Source organism: Zonotrichia leucophrys, chromosome 8 (assembly GCF_028769735.1).
Source record: "Zonotrichia leucophrys gambelii isolate GWCS_2022_RI chromosome 8, RI_Zleu_2.0, whole genome shotgun sequence".
Classification (NCBI taxonomy): Eukaryota; Metazoa; Chordata; class Aves; order Passeriformes; family Passerellidae; genus Zonotrichia; species Zonotrichia leucophrys.
In genome coordinates this window covers 19,776,287-19,793,057 of record NC_088178.1, presented here as the reverse complement: position 1 = coordinate 19,793,057, position 16,771 = coordinate 19,776,287, and the positions used below count along the sequence as shown (strand labels likewise).

The 16,771-nt window shown below is 53.7% G+C and overlaps 2 protein-coding genes across 4 annotated transcripts in view; both read left to right on the top strand.

The window, feature by feature from the left end:
• The first annotated feature begins 234 nt into the window (after window positions 1-234).
• ELOVL1 (ELOVL fatty acid elongase 1) lies at window positions 235-14,133 on the top strand. 3 transcript variants are annotated; one of them, XM_064719407.1, is made up of 8 exons: window positions 235-290; window positions 10,382-10,443; window positions 10,879-11,069; window positions 11,230-11,310; window positions 11,514-11,570; window positions 11,898-12,003; window positions 12,154-12,290; window positions 12,694-14,133. In XM_064719407.1, the coding sequence occupies exons 2-8, from the start codon at window positions 10,398-10,400 to the stop codon at window positions 12,946-12,948; spliced, it is 873 nt and encodes a 290-aa protein (XP_064575477.1). In that variant the 5' UTR covers window positions 235-290; window positions 10,382-10,397; the 3' UTR covers window positions 12,949-14,133. The 3 variants fall into 3 exon arrangements, with proteins under 3 accessions (XP_064575477.1, XP_064575479.1, XP_064575478.1); XM_064719409.1 differs by lacking the exon at window positions 235-290 and adding an exon at window positions 8,553-8,688; XM_064719408.1 differs by lacking the exon at window positions 235-290 and adding an exon at window positions 8,603-8,623.
• Window positions 14,134-14,205: 72 nt separating this feature from the next.
• The window catches only part of C8H1orf210 (chromosome 8 C1orf210 homolog), a 36,186-nt gene continuing 33,620 nt past the window's right edge, over window positions 14,206-16,771 (top strand). The window contains exon 1 of the mRNA XM_064719406.1: window positions 14,206-14,237. The gene's annotated coding sequence lies outside the window, so the exon portion shown is untranslated. The remainder of the gene's footprint in view (window positions 14,238-16,771) is intronic.

The window sequence follows — 16,771 nt, the reverse complement described above, 5'->3', positions numbered from 1 at the left end:
CACTCCACACCGCTCACTGACCCTGCCGCAGCCCTCATCCCTTCCCAGCCATTTTCCACTCTCCCCTCACACCGCTCGGCTCCACAGGCAGAGCCCGCCCGGGCCCTCAAGCCCTCTGCGGTGGGCGTGGCGACGGAACGGGCGGGACGCGATGGGCGCGCTGATTGGCCGCAGCTCTCCCGGGGGTGGGACTCTGCGCTTTCTGCCAATCGGCAGCGGCGAAGGGGCGGGGCTTCCCGCTTTAATGGCGGGGGCGGCCGTGGCGGCGGCAGAACGGGGTGCGGCTGGCGGTGAGTGCGGGCGGCCGTGGGGTGGAGGGTGTGGGGCACGTTCTGGCCTGGCAGGGGTCGGGTTGGGGGTGTCTGGTCTGTTCTAGCGGTCATTTGGGGTGTTTGCGAGGGGGAGTTTGGGTGGAGGTGTCCGAGGTTAGCGGTGGGTCGAGGCTGGTCGTTGGGATGTGCTGAGGGGGCTTCGGAAGGTGGTTGCCGAGCCAGAGGATGCTGAGGAGGCCTTAGCAGGGTTTAGCTGCTTTGCGGAGTTAAGCTTTGCTGCCGGGAATGGTGGGTCCTGCCCCGGGGATGCCGTGTGCTGCTTGGCACCTGTTAGCTCTCCTGCTGGAGGAGGTTCGTGTGTGTATATGTCCATTTTCCCGTCACCTGGGATGCTCACGGTCATGGGAGGGGGTGTGTGGTGTCTCCTCAGCACAGGGGTGGGGAGGCCGTGGCCTGATGGGTGGGATGGGTGTTGTGGTGCTGTGACGTGCCCATGGCGGGTGATCACGCTGGGTGCGGCTGTAGAGGCTGTCACCTCTCCGGAAAGGGGGGCACCCGCACTACCGTGTGGTAAATCCACCGGTGTGCAAACCTGCCCGTGTCAGACGGAGGGACACAAGTGGAGCCCGAGTTGAGGTGTTGAAATGGTTTTTGGGTTTGTGGTTTTTTTTTTCTCAAAAGCAACAGGGTCCTGTGAGGAGCTGTAGTGCTCCTTGGCTCACAGCCTGGTGCCGCTGTCTCAACGCACCCATGGTGCCAGGGAAGGGTGCCATTCCCTGAGCAGTCGGCCGCTCTCTTTCGGGGCAGAGCCAGCCCCTCCGTGCGAGGCTGGGATGCCTTCCCAGCCGGCCGGGGGCAAGGACTGTTCCTCCACGCTCTGTTCCGTGGCACAAACACCGGCCTCTGCCAGAGGCCGCGCTGGGTCCCGGCCGTGACGGGGCTGCCTCCCTACTGCTGGCCGGTGGCCCGAGCCCGGGGTACGCCTGCTTCCCGGCTCAGGGACCGCCGGCTGCGCAGCCTCAGGAGCGAGATCGGCATCGCCCTGTTGGCACTTTGGCGGGATCGTCCCAGCTCCACAGGCAGCGGAGTAGCCCCGCGGGCTCGCTGGAAGGTGGCTGAACCCGCACACATCGCGGCGGCGGCGCGGGGCCTCTGAGGGCCCGCTGCGGCCCTTCCAGCCGCGCAGGCCCCGCTTCCGGGCCCGTCCGCGCCACACCCGAGCCGGGCCGGGAACCGCCCGGGCGGGGGGACCCGGCGCTCCCTCCGGCGGCAGCGGGACCGGGCCCTTTGCCAGAGGGACTGGCTGGGGTGGCAGCAAGGCTGAGCGAGGCTCTGCCCGGCTCCTGCCGTGGGCACCGGGCTGAGCCGCGGGTACGCCGAGCAGCCGAGGGCTGTGGTCTCCTGGGGCTTCTCTGCAGCGGGGCGCGAGCAGCCCCCGGCGGCCGGGCAGCTTTCTTTTCCCCAGCCGTCGGCATCAATGTAACCATTCAGATGGCTCTTCCCTCCTCCCCCGGGCAGGGTGGCAGTACCAGGCCTCCCCCGCTGCTGCGACACAATGTCAGCTTTGAGTGCCGGCTCGTGTAGGTGCTTGGCCTCCCGCTGGCCCTCGCTCTGGAACGCGGCAGCAGCAGGAGGCGGCCACTGTCACCCCCCTGGTAGCAGCAGCAGCAGGAGGCGGCCACTGTCACCCCCCTGGTAGCAGCAGTTGCGTGGCCTCGGGCTGACCTGGCACTGGTGTTGGTCGTTCACAGCGGTCTGTGCTTCCTTGACCACTGTGGGCTCGATAAGCACTGGCAGTTCAGGGCATGGTGTGTAGATCTCTTTACATGGGCCAGTTCCTCTGTTGTAACGAAGGGGAAGCTGGGAAAGTTACTTATTTTTACGTTGTAACAGACTAAATGAGGCAGCATAAATAGGCATTGCAACAAGAGGCTAAGCTTTGGGGGGGGCAGTCTATGCCTCGGTGCCTGGGCTGCTGCCTGCAGAGGGGCTGTCAGGTGCTTTCCCTGTGACTGATCATGTCGGTTCTGAAGTCCTAAACGCAGGGAGGGAAAAGTGAGGTGAATACTCCTTCCTATGCTCAGTGGGCAGCGTGGAATAACACTGGGTGCTTTACCTGCTAGTGCATTTCCTCAGAGCATCTCTTCCCCTCCTGGAAGCCAGGATTGCCTGTGCAGCAGTGCATCCATCCTGCTGTGTTGTCCCAAACTGACCACCTTCTCCTCTACCAGAATGCAGCCAGGGCAGATTCCTAGCTGGATGGAGCTGACCTTCCCACCAGACCTGCTGGGCAGCTTCTTGAGGGTAGTTTAGAGTCAAACAGCTGGCTGAGTCCTTGGGCTTGGCTGAGGCTGCTGTGCCTTATCTCTTTCCTAGGAAGCCCCTCTAGCTCATGGGTGTGAGCTGCTGCTAATAGCCTGTTCCTATGAGAAACAGCAAGATGCCAGTTGTTGCAGCATCTACTTGCTACATCTTGCTGTGGGGATTAAGCTGTGCCACCCACACAGCCTGGGCCTCTGTGGTCCTGCCTTATGTTGTGTTCTTATTTTTATTTCCTGAAAGCCACTTGGGAGGGGGGGATTATGAGGTCCTTCAGGGAAGAAGTGTAATATGAAAGTACTGTTAAAACTGAGACTAAGGAGTAAAAGCTCACTCTGACCTAGAGGTGTCTCATACCATATGTAAGGGAGCTTATTGAAGTTGGGTAGTGTCTCCTTTCTCTCCTGGTGGAGAAAAGCTTTGCATTCTGAGGAACCTCTGAAGCTGGTCTCAGGGGCAGGTGCTTTCCTGGCTGCTGTCCTTGAATGTTACAGGTGAATGCTTTCTTCTTTTCTGCTGGGGGTTACAGCACAGTGAACACTCAGCCCGAGATGCTTAGGAGGGACACTGGGAGTGGTGCTTGTGATGGCCCAAGAGATGCTCTGTGTTTCTGTGCTTTTGTGTTGGAGTTCTGGTAGTTGTGCCCTGCTGGCTGTCAGATGGTGGGAGTACTTGGGCTGGAAAGTCTGGTTCTTGCCAGTCAAACAGGTGAGGCAGCTTGGGCTCTTATAGGGAGGAGACGGTCCCCAGGAGCCAGGACTCTTCCCTGCAGGAGTTGTGGGGCTGCTGTTGCTCAGAGATGACAAGTTGCAGCTGCCACAGCCTATTCCGCACCATCAGGCTGTTGTCTGCATTCTGAGCCTTCAGTGGCTTGAGGGTGGTGGAGGTGGTAACTGGGTCTGATGTTTCTTGATGTCATGTGTCATAGGGTCGATTCTTCGCTCCGGGATGGGTTAGGGTGGTGAGCTGTCACTGGCAGCAAGTTCTCCAGCTTTGTGGCAAGGAGCTCTCTTAGCCTGTGGATCAGACCAGCTAGCTTGCTCTCATAGTTTAAGATTTGCTCTGTGCTCACACAGATTTTATAACTCATGCTGCTTCTGTCTAACCCTAAGAGGCTTTCCCTGTCTGTACAGCCATAGAAGCAAGTGCACTGACTTTGAGTGGTCAATCTACAACTGTGGTGAGATAGCCAGCCTTCATACTTCACTTTCTGTGTGCTTGGAAGGCTGTGAACCTCCTCGAAGGTGGTAACCATTAAGCCCCAGGCATGTTGGGTTCTAGGTGCATGTACTGTGCTACTGGACTATGACATCTTCATTCTGTCAGAGAACGTCCTGCTCTCTCGTTAAAAGATTGTGTGACTGCACTGCCTTCTTGGTGTGGAGGGTGCAGGACCCAAAGCTGGTGCCATGGTAAGTTCCAGGCAGTGGCCCCTTGTCCTGTTGAGAAATGTCTCTGGGTTCATACCTGGTCTTCTTGAATAGTCAAAGCTGTTGGAGGGAGTTTGTGAGTCTTTCCTTTCTGCATCTTGCCTTGTAGATTTTAATGTCCATCTTGTCTTGCTGTACCTGTCTAATTAATGCACAGGCCTGAGTGGGGCAGAGCACACTAATCATTACTGTGTCATGATTACAGCCAGGGCTGTGAGAACAGAGATGAAACCTTGTATTGAGGCATTTGCATAGTGATTAAAACCAGAGATGAGTGCTGTGGTACAGCCTGTCCCACCTCCAGATAGGAGTACTCTGTTTCTTTGCTAGGTGGCTTTAGAAGGCTGACCTGATTTTGGATGCAGGTGTTAGAAGTTGGCCTAGCTCAATGTAGCCCTGCCTGCCCTGCTGTCACCTGCCTAGCTCTGTCCTTCCTGAGCATGCTCTGTGCACTCTGGGGGGCTGCTGGGTGCTTTCACTTCAGAGAGGGAGCTCAGCCACCTCTACCTTCCCCCTTCACCTGGTGCTGTGTGAGGGAGTGACACAGATCAATATGGTTATTCAGAAAGGAAATACCTTTTTTCCCACTTCTGTTGGTATCTCGTACTGTTTCTTTTTTCCTTCACTTCTTTACTCCTTTGTTCCTTGCTATGTCAGATTTTCTTTCTAATGTTGCCTTTTCTGTTTGGTTTTTTCTCATCTCATCTGCTCTCATCTCTACTGATATCAGTTCTCTGAATATGCAGCCACCAGCTTTGAATGTGATAAGGAGTAAACCTGCTCTTTTACAGCTTGAGGAGGTGCTGCCCCTGCAAAAAATATGCTGTGCATATTAAACCTCTTACTGCTCTTGGTGTGCTCATGTGGGACCTTGAAGTCTGATTATCTGCCTTGATTTTTGTACAAGGTTACCAAACCCTATTGCAATGGATGTCCCCCTTTCCCTGAAAGCTTGTGAGGTGCCACACTGACTGTCAGTCAGAGCTCTCCTGCTAATCTGGGAGTCTCCTCTTGCTGTCCCTGCTTCCAGTGAGTATGGGAAGGGGAGAGCTTAATCTGTTTGTAGGATGCTATCCAAAGGCCTCAGGGTTTTACAGCCACTGCGTGAGAGAGTGGTAGGGTATTAACACACACTTGGTGAGGATGAGGAAACTGCCCAGCTTCAGGCAGGGCACTTCCTGCCACCTGGGTCCAATGTGCCAGGAGCAGCACCCAGCCAGTGTGATTCCCTCACTGGTTGCAATGGCAGCTCTTGCAAGAGCTGTTACATATCACAGCTTTGAGAGTTGGCATCCCTTATGCCTCACAGTGCTCCTGTACTGACTTCACAATGTGCTGGTGTAGAGCACACGGTACCAGCTTGTCGGCCATGTCCTCTGCACTCAGCATGAGAGCCAGAGGAAGTGACTAATGGATAGGGTTCAAATAGGAAAACTTATCTGGTGCTGCTAGCATAAAGTTTCCTTGCAGTCTTTGTAGTTAAGTTGTGACTGGAGTTCTGGGAATGGTTGTTCTCAAATTCCAATCAGAGTTTGCCCCAAGTCCTCAGAGCTGAGGTGCCAGGCTAGCAGAGTGGCTTTACTGCCCATATCTGTTGGTGTGACTTTCCATACTTAAAACATCGAAGCTCTGGTTGTCCTGCTAGACTTGTCTTCTGTGGCTGGTGAGCTGGTGACAGGCATGTCTTTATATTGATTTCTTTTGAGAAAAATCATTACTTTGGAAGCATGTGGACAATGCTATCTTAACTTGAGTCTTCAGTGAATGGCTGAAATTATTAGCAGGAATGCAAGTGTACTTGAATACAGCTCTCCTGTTGAGTGGCCTCTGCTGCATGTGTTTGAGCTGGTGTTAGGAGATGCTGTGTGTGAAATAAGTGTGTACTGCCTGGTTACAAGCCCCTCTCCCTTTCACTGAGCACAGAGCAGCAGGCAGTGGGGATCCAAATTCAGTTTTCTGTGCTTCACTGTACACTTGAGTCTTAGAGTGATCCCACTACAGAGTTGATAGAAAACAAGGGTTTGCAGCTTATTGCTGGCTGGGCTCCTTCTCTCTCTTGTCTGGCTCTGACTGCCTTGCTGCCTGTGTGTTGTTTGGGGCAGATAAATGTGCATGTTGCTCATCTTGCTGGATTCACTTGTGCATGAGCTCAGGAAAGCTGCTGGAGCTGTGGCTGTCAGCTCTTGGTGGTGATGTTTTGTGGTGCCAGCCTTGTGTGTGCAGTACACACCCCTGTCTGTGGCTGGCTTGATCAGTTCCTCTCTTGTGCAGGGGAATATAGTCCATGGGCACATGGGGCTGTGTGCAGTCTTTGCTGAACCCCATGGTGACTTTCTGGAATGCCAGGCAATTGGGTAGGTGCTGTGGTGGGGAGCTGGGGGAGGAAGATGCCTCTTCCTGAGAGGTGGTGGAGCTCAAAGCTGCATCAGGCAGCAAGCCTTGTTGCCAGCCTGTAGGTCAGGGATGTGAGTTAGTTTCACATCTGGCCAACTGATTATCTCCTGACCTTTGAGGGCTGCTACTCCCTGGGGAGTCCTACAGGGCCAGGCCTGCTTCAACCAGTTCAGCAAGGGCCCTTTGCCAGCTCTCCCTGGGGTGGCAGCTCTGTGGCCACCTACCAGATGGTTTTGGTGCTGCCTTTAATTAAACTAGTGGGGAGATGGGGGTGTTTGCTTTTGCACTTATTACAGGACTGATTTCTGACCTGAATGCTGAGGAGTAGGAGTGTTCCATGTCTGGGGCAGAGTCTGTTGCTTGCAGATAGTTGTGTGGGGAGATGTGTGCCCTGCAAGGCTGTTAACAAAACTAACTCAGGTCTCTGTCAGTGTCGTGGTTCTGACAGTGCTGTGGCCTCACTGGGGCTGGTCATAAAAGGCCTTGCTGTTGCTGCTGAAGTTGCACTAATTAGCTGTATAGCTTGCTGGAAATATGCAGTCTACACATTGCTTGGTGTAAGCAAGTATTTAATCCTTGATGTTGGTTACTGGAGCAGATTGTGGCCTGATACCCTAGTTTGCAAATAGTGGGAACTTTTTGTGTGACATGGGGAAGCGACTCCCTGTTGCTGAGAGATAGGAGATGTGTTGCAAGGTTTCTCTCTATCATCTAGGGTGTGTTTGGGCCCCTAGGGCTCCTGCTCATTTGGGATGCTTGGACCTATTTGCTTGATTTCTCTTCAGATGATCAAGGCTCAGTTTTGGGCTCTGCATCTCTTCCCAACTCCTTGCTTAAGAAGGTCAGGATTTAGGAGCAGTTAAAGTGTCCTCCAGGTGCAGAGAGGACAGATCCAACCACTGAGCTGTGAACACCTGCAGTGTGTGATGTGCAGTGTGTGATGTGGAGTGCAGTAAGAGCTGATGCCTGTCTGGATGATGAAGCCCTCTCAAAGTGTTGAAGGGTGCTGTGCACAGAGGAGAGCTCAGGTTCCTGGACAGTTGGTGCTCTGTGCTGGAAAACCCCTGCTTGCAGCAGAAAGGCTGGCATGGAGCAGGCATGGCTTAGGCAGGTAAGTGCACTTCACACCCCCCTGCCTAGTGAAGGTAACTCTTGGGTGTGCCCTGCAACTCCCACTTTGCTCAGCTGTCAACTCCCCAAGGTCAGTGGCTGCCCCTTGAGGGACAGACATAGCTGCATCTGCTCACTGAGCAAGGCATACTTTGGCCACTTTGATGTAGGATGATGTAGCATGCCAGTGGGGACAGATGCCAGGTCTCCCAAAGACCTGAACACCTCAGGGGTTTCTCTGGAGATGTGGTTGCTCTGTTAGCTTAATTTAGCAGGATGTTGTTCTGCCTGGAGAAACCAAGGAAAACTTCTAGGTCCTTTCCATAAGGGCCTATAATTCTACTAGTAGCATAATTCTATTATTTTTGTCTTGGTAGAAATCCTGGTGCTTGCCCAGAGCCTGTGTTCAGGACAAGTCCAATGCCTCCCAACTTCCTGTGGCATGTGTGGCTGTAGGAGTGTCAGAGGTGCTTCACAAAACAGCAATAAGGCAGACTTGTTACTGTTCATGTTGGTGGGCACTTCTGTGCCAGTCCTGGTTTGAAATGGGCACCTCCCCCTGCTTGGGGGCATAGTTGTCATGGCCCGTGCATTGTTTTGAGCTGGGTCCTAGCTGGCCAGTGGTACTGGAGGCTTTGGCCCAGGGTCAGGGGAGTGATCCATAGTGCAGACTGAAGTGTGTTCCTGCAGTGTGAGATGCAGCTCTGAGCTCAAAGACAGCTGACACTCTCTTCTCATCCTGGCCTGCTCAAAATAGGCAAGAACTCGGCAGGATTTTTGTCTCTGCCCTGGACCTGTAGTAAGGCTGACTCATTCACCTTGATAAGATAAACACAGACCTTGAATAGTCAGGTGCCTCTGCTGGGAACTGACTCTTGAGGGCTCCTCAATCTAGCAAATAAAGGTGTAGCTGGATGTAGTGGTTGAAAGCTGAAACTAGACAGACAAGTTTGGAGCTTGCTCTTAGCCATTAGAGCAACATAAAGCTCAGCAGCTTTCCAGACTTGTGCTTACTGTGTTTCCCACAGCTGAGCCTTGAGTGTCTCTTAAGGATGTAATAGTTCCTGCTACACTTCCAGCTGGCCTTTGCTGCACATGGTGAGTGGATTATCTTGGCAGCACCCAGAACTTTAAATATTACTTGCATCACAGTGATACTACAAGTGAGTACTACTTGCTATAATACCCTTTGAAACCTTGCTTGGGAGGGTGAACAGGTATTGTGCTGCTGAGGTGCCCCCGATATGTGGGGGGATCATCCCTAAATGGGCTTTGCCCTATTGCTCTATCTGCCTCCAAGATGGCACAAGGAGCCACCTTTTGTGCTTTCTGAAACACAGCAAAACTTCTTGGGCTCTGTGCTTGGGCTGCATGGCTGTGCAGGCTGCTCTGGAGCCTTGCTTGGGGGAATGGGTGTTTTGGAGGATGGAGTTGAAGGAGGAGACCTCTTCCTGCCTGCTGCCCTTGCAAAGGTTAGGTGGCACTCCCCAGTCTGGAGGAATGCAGAGGGGATGACTGGGCAGGCACAGAGCCAGCACCACTGCTGCACCAAACTGATTTGCAGTGGTGAGCCAGAATGGTGTGTGCCAGGCCTCCCTGAAGATTACTGCTGGCAAAGCCTGCCATGGAGGTGCCTGGTAGCTCTGCACAGGAAGTGTCTGCTGCCAGCCTGCCTACAGCAAAGATGGCAGTGAGTTCTTCCTCTTGCTGTGAAACTGAAGGAGCAGTGCTGGTGTTGGCTGGCGAGGGCTTGAGGTGGCAGTGGCTGCTGAGTACTCAGGGACCTTACTGGGAAGAGGGGTACTCTGGCTTCAGCTTGCTGGCTGCTGGTCTGGAAGAGGCCATGTGCTTCCTGGTGGTGGCAGCAATATACCTCCTGGGAAGACTGGGCTGGGGACCCATTTCCCCAGGCCATGTGTGGGCTGTGACTCCAGTGCACCTTCTTGGAGGGAAGGGGTAGGTGGAGTGTCTGGTAGCAGCTGTGGGGAATGCCTCCCTTGCAGATGGATGAGTCAGGTGAGGCTGGGCCTATGCTCTGCCTCCCTTCCTGCTGCTCTGGTGTCCTGTGGGCTGGGGAGAGGTTGGGGAGCACAGGGAAGGGGTGAGGGTCTTTAAAACTTGCCTGCTGCAGTAAGAGCCCTTCCTGCTTTTCTGGAGAGCATCTGCCCAGAGGTACTAGGTTATGTGGTAGTAGTTTCTTGTCCAGAGGGTTTTGTGCAAGGATGTGAAACCAGGAACTTTGACATCAGAAACTGATGTTTGTTTCTGAACCTATGGATTTCCTTCCTCATGTAATGGGGCTGCCAGTGATGGTGTGCTGCTTCTGTGGTGGCAATCAGTTGGCAGGAGCCCAAAGCTGACCATAAAGGCACTGTGCTGTGGAGAGTGTGGGCCAGCCCTGCATCTCTGCTCCAGGATCAGACAGACAAGTGTGCTGAATGATATGGCTGCCAATGCTGCTGGCAATGTCATGGTGCTTGTGGGTGATAATGCTTGAGCTTGTACAGCAGGAGCAAGATTAAGGGCCTGGAGATAGAGTGCTGAGGTTGGAAGCTTTCCTAGCTGGCTTGAAATGTTGTGCTCTTGCCTTGAGTGAAGGGAAGGACTGCTGGCATTTGATGATGGGGTTCCCAGCAGAGCTGGGGAGAAACAGAGTCAGGCCCTGTGAGAAGTGAGGTGGCCTGTAGCTCAGCTGGAAAGTGGATTCTGGTGTGTGATCAGCTGAAAGCAACACAGGGCAGATGCATGACTGTTTCTCTGAAATTGGGCTTGGGGTTTACTGATCTGCAGGGCTGTGCTCCGTAGGCTGCTGTCCTGGAAAAACATCTGCTTGATCTTCCCTGCCTCTTTCCACAGAGACACTGCCACCACCATGGAGGGGATTGTGACTATGTACCAGGACTTCATGAAGAAAGCAGGTCAGTGTTTGGCTCTGCCCAGCTATCAGGCAGCATGCACTACATGCTTCAGTGCCGGAGGCACTGGGGGGTGGTCTGTCATCCCTGAAGCATCCCTTGGTGTAACTGCATCCTTCCTTTGCCCTTACACAGATGCAACTCTGGGGATTTTGCAGTGCCTGTTATGAGGCTGTCTTGCATCAGTGCCTGTGTCAATTGTTTTGGGGCACTTGTGTTCTCCTGGGCAGATGATCTCCAGGCTGCCCTGCAGCATGGCTTCAGGCTATACTGTGCTGAGTATACCTTCACCAGCCTCTGCTCCCAGACTGCTTCCCTACTTGCACTCGTGTCCTGGAGCAGGACTGCCATGCCCTTGCCTCCCCTGTGGCAGTAGCAGTGCTGACAGCAGGCTGGGCTGAGGATGCTGACTGCTGTGCACTGTGGCTCTCTCTGCAGACCCCCGCATCGCTGACTATCCACTGATGCAGTCCCCGTTCCTTGTGATGGGCATCCTTCTGGGATATGTCTACTTTGTCCTATCCCTGGGTCCCCGGCTAATGGCCAACAGGAAGCCTCTAAACCTGAAGAAGTTCATGGTGCTATACAACTTCTTTCTGGTGGGACTCTCCCTTTACATAGTCTATGAGGTGAGTTATCAGTAGCTTGGTCGGGCATGTGTAAAGCAGCGTGTGCAGGCTGTGTGGGTGATGGGGAGCCCTTTCCTGGCTGTTCCCTGCCCTTCTGTGCAGAACTTGGTGTGCAGTGGGTGATGTGTTAGGCCTCACCCTGACGATGCTCTTGTTGCAGTTCCTTATGGCAGGGTGGCTCACTGGGTACACCTGGCGATGTGACCCTGTGGACTTCTCACAGGACCCCAAGGCCCTCAGGGTGAGTTCTCATCCCTCTCCTGATAAGTGGGGGGCCTTTAGTGCTTCTGTTTGGATGGCAGGATCACAGCTCCTGCTGTTCCTGAGGCAGAGGATGTGTAGTCTCTGGGCCTTGGTTTCATGCCAGGATAACTACGAAGCCCTTCACTCACTGGCCTTGTTCAGGCTGAGGCAGGTCTCTGATGTTAACCTCTTCTGTTACAGATGGTCAGTGTTGCTTGGCTCTTTGTTTTCTCCAAGTTCATCGAACTGACAGACACGGTGAGTTACTGACAAGGCCTTTTCACCACTTGCTGGGCAGGGAGCTGAGCCCAGTGTATTTGGGGTAGGTGCTTTTGCAGACCTTCCAGTCTGACCTGGTAGTGCTTCTGTCTGGCATCACTGCCAAGGAGGTCACTCTGGAATGTTGGTGCTGAGGCCACTCTTTACATGCTTCAGCTCAAGAAGCTGTGGGGTGACCTAATGGGTGATAACAATGAGTGGGGAAGGAGGGAAGCATCATGGAGAGCACACACTGGATTAGTGGCCCAGCCTTCTCTAGCTGCTCCCAGGCTGCAGGTTCTTAATGCTGTTGGGCTTTCATTGCAGGTCATCTTTGTCCTGCGGAAGAAGAATGAGCAGGTCACATTCCTGCACCTTTTCCACCACTCTGTTCTGCCATGGAGCTGGTGGTGGGGAGCCAAGTTTGGTCCAGGTAAGATGGCAACTGTCTGGGTGCAGGGATTGGGTAGGGTTACCCCAGCATGCTGAGAAGGGGTTTTGGCCCTCTTGGGCTCTTAGCAGCTCTGCGTAGTGCTGATTGCTGTGGAGTATTGACTTACACTAAGAAAATCTATCTTAACAGGGGGAATGGGCTCATTCCATGCCATGATCAATTCCATGGTGCATGTTGTCATGTATTTCTACTACGGGCTCTCAGCAGCAGGACCTGCCTTTCAGAAGTACCTGTGGTGGAAGAAGCACATCACAGCCATCCAGCTGGTGAGTCTGTGTGGTAGAGCAGAGCACGTGCCTGATGTGAAGGGCAGGCCAGCCCTTGTACCTTTGAAAGGTGCAGCCCCAGAAGCAGTAGTCTCCTCTGTAGCATATTGCTCTGAGTTTTTAGCAGCTCTGCCCCACTGTGGGCTCTGATAGCCCTACCAGCCTAGTTGGGGTGTGGGTGCTGTTCAGCTCCTGAGCTGTAGCTGTGCTGGGAGGGTGAGAGGCACATGCTGCTCTGAGACTTGTGCCTGCCTCTTCCAGCTGCTGCTGCATGCCTCACCATAAGGAACTCTGCTTTAGACTGGGAAAGGAGTCTAGGTGCTGCCTTTAAAAATAAGGTCTTTAGTGGGTTCCCTGACCCTGCTCCCATTAATAACTTGTTCTTACTCTGCCTTGCTCCCAGGCACAGTTTGTGATTGTCTCCGTCCACATCTCCCAGTATTACTTCATGCCCAACTGCCAATACCAGTTCCCCATCTTCATCCACCTTATCTGGATTTATGGGACCATCTTCTTCATCCTCTTCTCCAATTTTTGGTACCAGTCCTACACCAAGGGCAAGCGGTTGCCCAGGGTGGCTCAACAAGCAGCCCAGCACAACGGTAGCAGCATCCATGAAAATGGCACTGTCACCAATGGCAAGGTCAAAGCCAACTAGAGGGTAAAGTGCTCCCAGAGCCAATGAGAGCCCCGGGGCAGAGGCAGCTGGGACCTGTCCTCTGCTCCTGGGTGCCACTAGCCAAGTCAAGTGCCTACAGACTGTTGTACCCCTGTGCCCAGTCCTGCTGCCCCCTGTCTGCATGCTCAGCCCCTCTGCTCTGAGCAGCCATGGGCCACTTCTGCTCCTGGGAGGGCTTGTGCTGTTTCTCAGTGTTGCTGAGCAGAGAGGCAGCTGCCTGCATCACAGCTGTGGGGCTGCAGTCCCATTCCAGTGTTTCCAAAGGAACTTTCCCCAAGTGCCTACATCTGGCTCTTCTGCCTAGGGGCCATTTCCTTCTGAGTAGGACCAAAAGAAGAGACCGCTTCCTGTCCTGGTGCCCTCTCCTCTTCCCTGTCTCACAAGAGCTTGTATGGATGAGCAGATTCATCCCTGGCTGCTCGTTACTGCCAGCTCATGTGAGTGCTCCTGCTCTACGATGCCTTGTGCCACTTTGTTCCATGCCACAGTGCTGCATGTCCCTTCTGGTCCCTGTGTGCCCAGCTTGGGAGCCCTGCCCTGGCATATCTGTGCTCAGGTGTCAGTGGAGAACGTAGGGGCAGTACCTGTGGGACTTAAGGGCCCAGACCTGCCCAGTACGGTACCCATGCCCTGTGCCTAGTACATAGCAGGGGCTGTGACAGCCTGAAAGGCTTCCCCCTTGTGATAAGCCCAGGTTGCCTTGCTGTCCTTGTGCCTGGGCTGGGTGCTCAGTGTGGGCTTAAGCCACACTTACCTGATCCTCTAAGGCAGCTGGTGGCTTACTCCATAGTGGGGGAGGCCAAGCTCAGCCAAGTCTTGGACCACTTCCATTCTTGTAAATTCAAGACTTGAGCAATAAGTGCCCCTAAAATCAGCTCCTGGGCTCTCCTGCTTGGGTCCAGCCCTACTCTGGCCTAGCCTGAGCACAGTCGAGGGCAGTTTTAAGTGAGCACCTCTTGCCTTTGTGGATCTGGCTGGGCCTGTGTGAAGATGTGCTCTGTCCTTCAGCAAGGCAGTGCAGCAGTTCTCCTGGCCTGGTGCCCAACACCTGCTCTGATTGTAACCAAAACATGCTGATGGCCTCGAGGACGAGGTGAAGGAGCCAGGCCCTGTCAGATTGGGCTGCTCTTCTATCACAAATAAACAAACAGAAGGAGAAATGTCTCTGTTGTCTTGTTTTCTTGGCTCAATATAAGCAAAAGCTCCAGGTGCTTGGTCCTGCCCAGAGTGGTTGAAGGCAGGGCTGGGAGAAGCAGCTGGTGTAGCAGGTTTGTGCTGGGGGAAGAGGGTGATGGTTGTGTGCTGATGAAGCAGATGGCAGATTGTTTCCAACTGTTTTGGTAGAGCAGTGCTCAGGGCTGGATGTGTGTCAAGGCTTCTGTTGTGAAAGTGACTCCACCCTGTCAAAAAATGGCTGGGGTGGAGTGTGGGTGTGGGCTGGGTCCTGGGCCACCTGCCCAGGAGGAACTGCTGCTTTTCAGAAATTATGGGGATTTGAGGCATGGCAGAGCAGGGAATAGAGACTTTGGAATCTTGAGTGCTTGAGAAACAGCAGTTTGTTACTTTCTGAATCTGCCAAAGCAAAAACTGCTGCTATCTGTGAATGCCCCGGCAGCATGGATCTATGCACAATGTAGCTCAGGTTGGTCAGAGGAAGGTTTTAATGTTGCTGTCTTGTTTTTGCTGCAGAAGTACGTCTTTGCCTGGCTGGGCTTTGTTATTTTTCCAACTGTCTCATTCTGGGGTTCCTTCGGTGCTGTTGGGGTGTAAGGGCTGCCTTCCCATCCCCCCATGACTGGGGCCCTCTTGAGCAGAGGGCAGCCTGGGTGCTGACTCAAGCCTGGGAAGAAGAGTGGGGAGCCAGCTGGGCAGCATGTGGCTGGGAGGAATGTGTTAGATCAGCAGCCTCCAGATGCTGGGTTGGGTTGTGGGGTGGGAGGGCTTTGGTGGATGTCCAGCTAAAGCCCTGGAGCAGAGCCTGGTGTGGGAGAGCTCTGCTGATCTGACCTGGGCTGCTGTACACCTCAAGGCCATGCTCTGAAATGTAGGAAAACATCTTCCAAGTGCCCTGAACTGGTGTGACTAATATGGCTAAGCTGCACACAGCCATCACCCGCTTCTACAGCACTCAGTGTCCTTGTATGTAAGAAGTCATGCAGTGTTCTCCCAGTTGCTGATGCTTCTCTGGAAGTAAAGACTTGGATGAGAATTTGTTCTTGTCTGTGCTGAAGTGGTGGGTAATGTTAGGTCAGTGCTCAGAAGTCACCACTTCAGGAGCTGTAGGTGATGGTCCAGCTGACATGGACCTTTTCCTGTCAAGCCTTCTTCTCCCCTCCCGCTGGCTCTGGCTAAAGACAGGATTGTCTTTGCTTTTGCCCAAAATAGTAACAATGCTTTAAACTACTTATGCTTGGTATTTTAGAATGGGCTGTTCCCTGCATGTGCTCTGCTCTCCCTTCCTCCAATTGTTCCTGTTAGCTGTGCTCTTCTATGGGCTGGCCATGGCACTTAGTAATTAATATGCTGTCATGCTGTGAACTGAATTCACACCTTATAGGGCTGTGTTTACTGGGCCTGCTGGATCAGTGCCCACTTCCTTCCTCAGCTCCTCCTCACTCCAGGACTGTAAGAGACCAGTATGGGGTCAAAGACCCTGCAGTCTCATTACCCTCTAGTAATGCTCAGATGTCCTCTAAGGGCTGTGTAATGCACAGCATCTGGGTGTGGGGCATGTGCTAAGGAGAAAGAAAGAGTCTGTGGGAAAGCTGAGCTGCTTTTACATGGGACTGAAAAAATGACAGCAACTTTTTGGCATATAAAGCTTTCCTTCCAGGTCAGGGACCATGGAAGGCCTAATCATCTGCGGCCCTACAGGGCAAGTCTGTGCTAACTCCCAGCACCAAGTGCAGGGGTGTGGGGCAGGGCTCCTACAACAGCAGCACAGCTCTGTGGAAGAGCCCAGCCTTGCATCTTGGGTTCCTGCCTGCTTCCCCTTTAGAGACAGCTGTGGCCCAAGGATTTGTGTCCCCAAGTGGCCTGATGGGGATGCACCAGCAGCACTGCTGCGAAGCTGCTGGCTCAGTTGTTTTTTTTTTTGAGACTGTGCCCCCCATATCAGCTTTGGTGTGTGTGGGGGGGATGTGCTCTGGTGGGTGTGGTTACACACTCACTTGGTAGATCACAAGTTGGAACCTTTGAAGGCTCCCACTGCTGTAAGGCTCAGGAGGCAGAGCTGGTGCTAGGCACAGTGTGGTACTGTGCTGAGGGAAAGGTGAAAACAGTTAATAATCCACCCTCAGTTAATCACTGAGGGCTGATGGGAGGCACAGGCTTGGTGGAGCTGCTTTGCACAGGCCAAGGTGCTTATCAGCTGTGCAGTGTCCCCAGCAGACCCTGGCAATGCTGGTGCAGCTGAAGGACAGGCTTGATGGGTCTGGTGCAGCCCCACAACCTCAGACACTGTGGCTCCACCATGCAAAGCAGCAGGGCTGAGCTGGTTGTTGGGTCAGCTAAGGGCTCAAATATGATTTCTGCAACTTGCTCCAGCACAGTTCAGCCTGGAAAAAAGACATTTTTCCAAGTGTAGGGGAGTCAAGCTCCAATAAATGTGAGCTGAGCCCTGGTGCCTGCTCCCCTGCATTTAGCCTCAGCGAGGCACCAGGGCTTCCTGTCAGCAGGAGGGGAAGAGAGATCAGAGTTGTTGGAAGAATACGTGACTGAAGGCTGAGCACAGGGTTTGTGGTGCTTTGCGTGGCTCTTGCATGACATCCAGGCTGGCTGTGGCAGTGTAAGCTAACCTTTT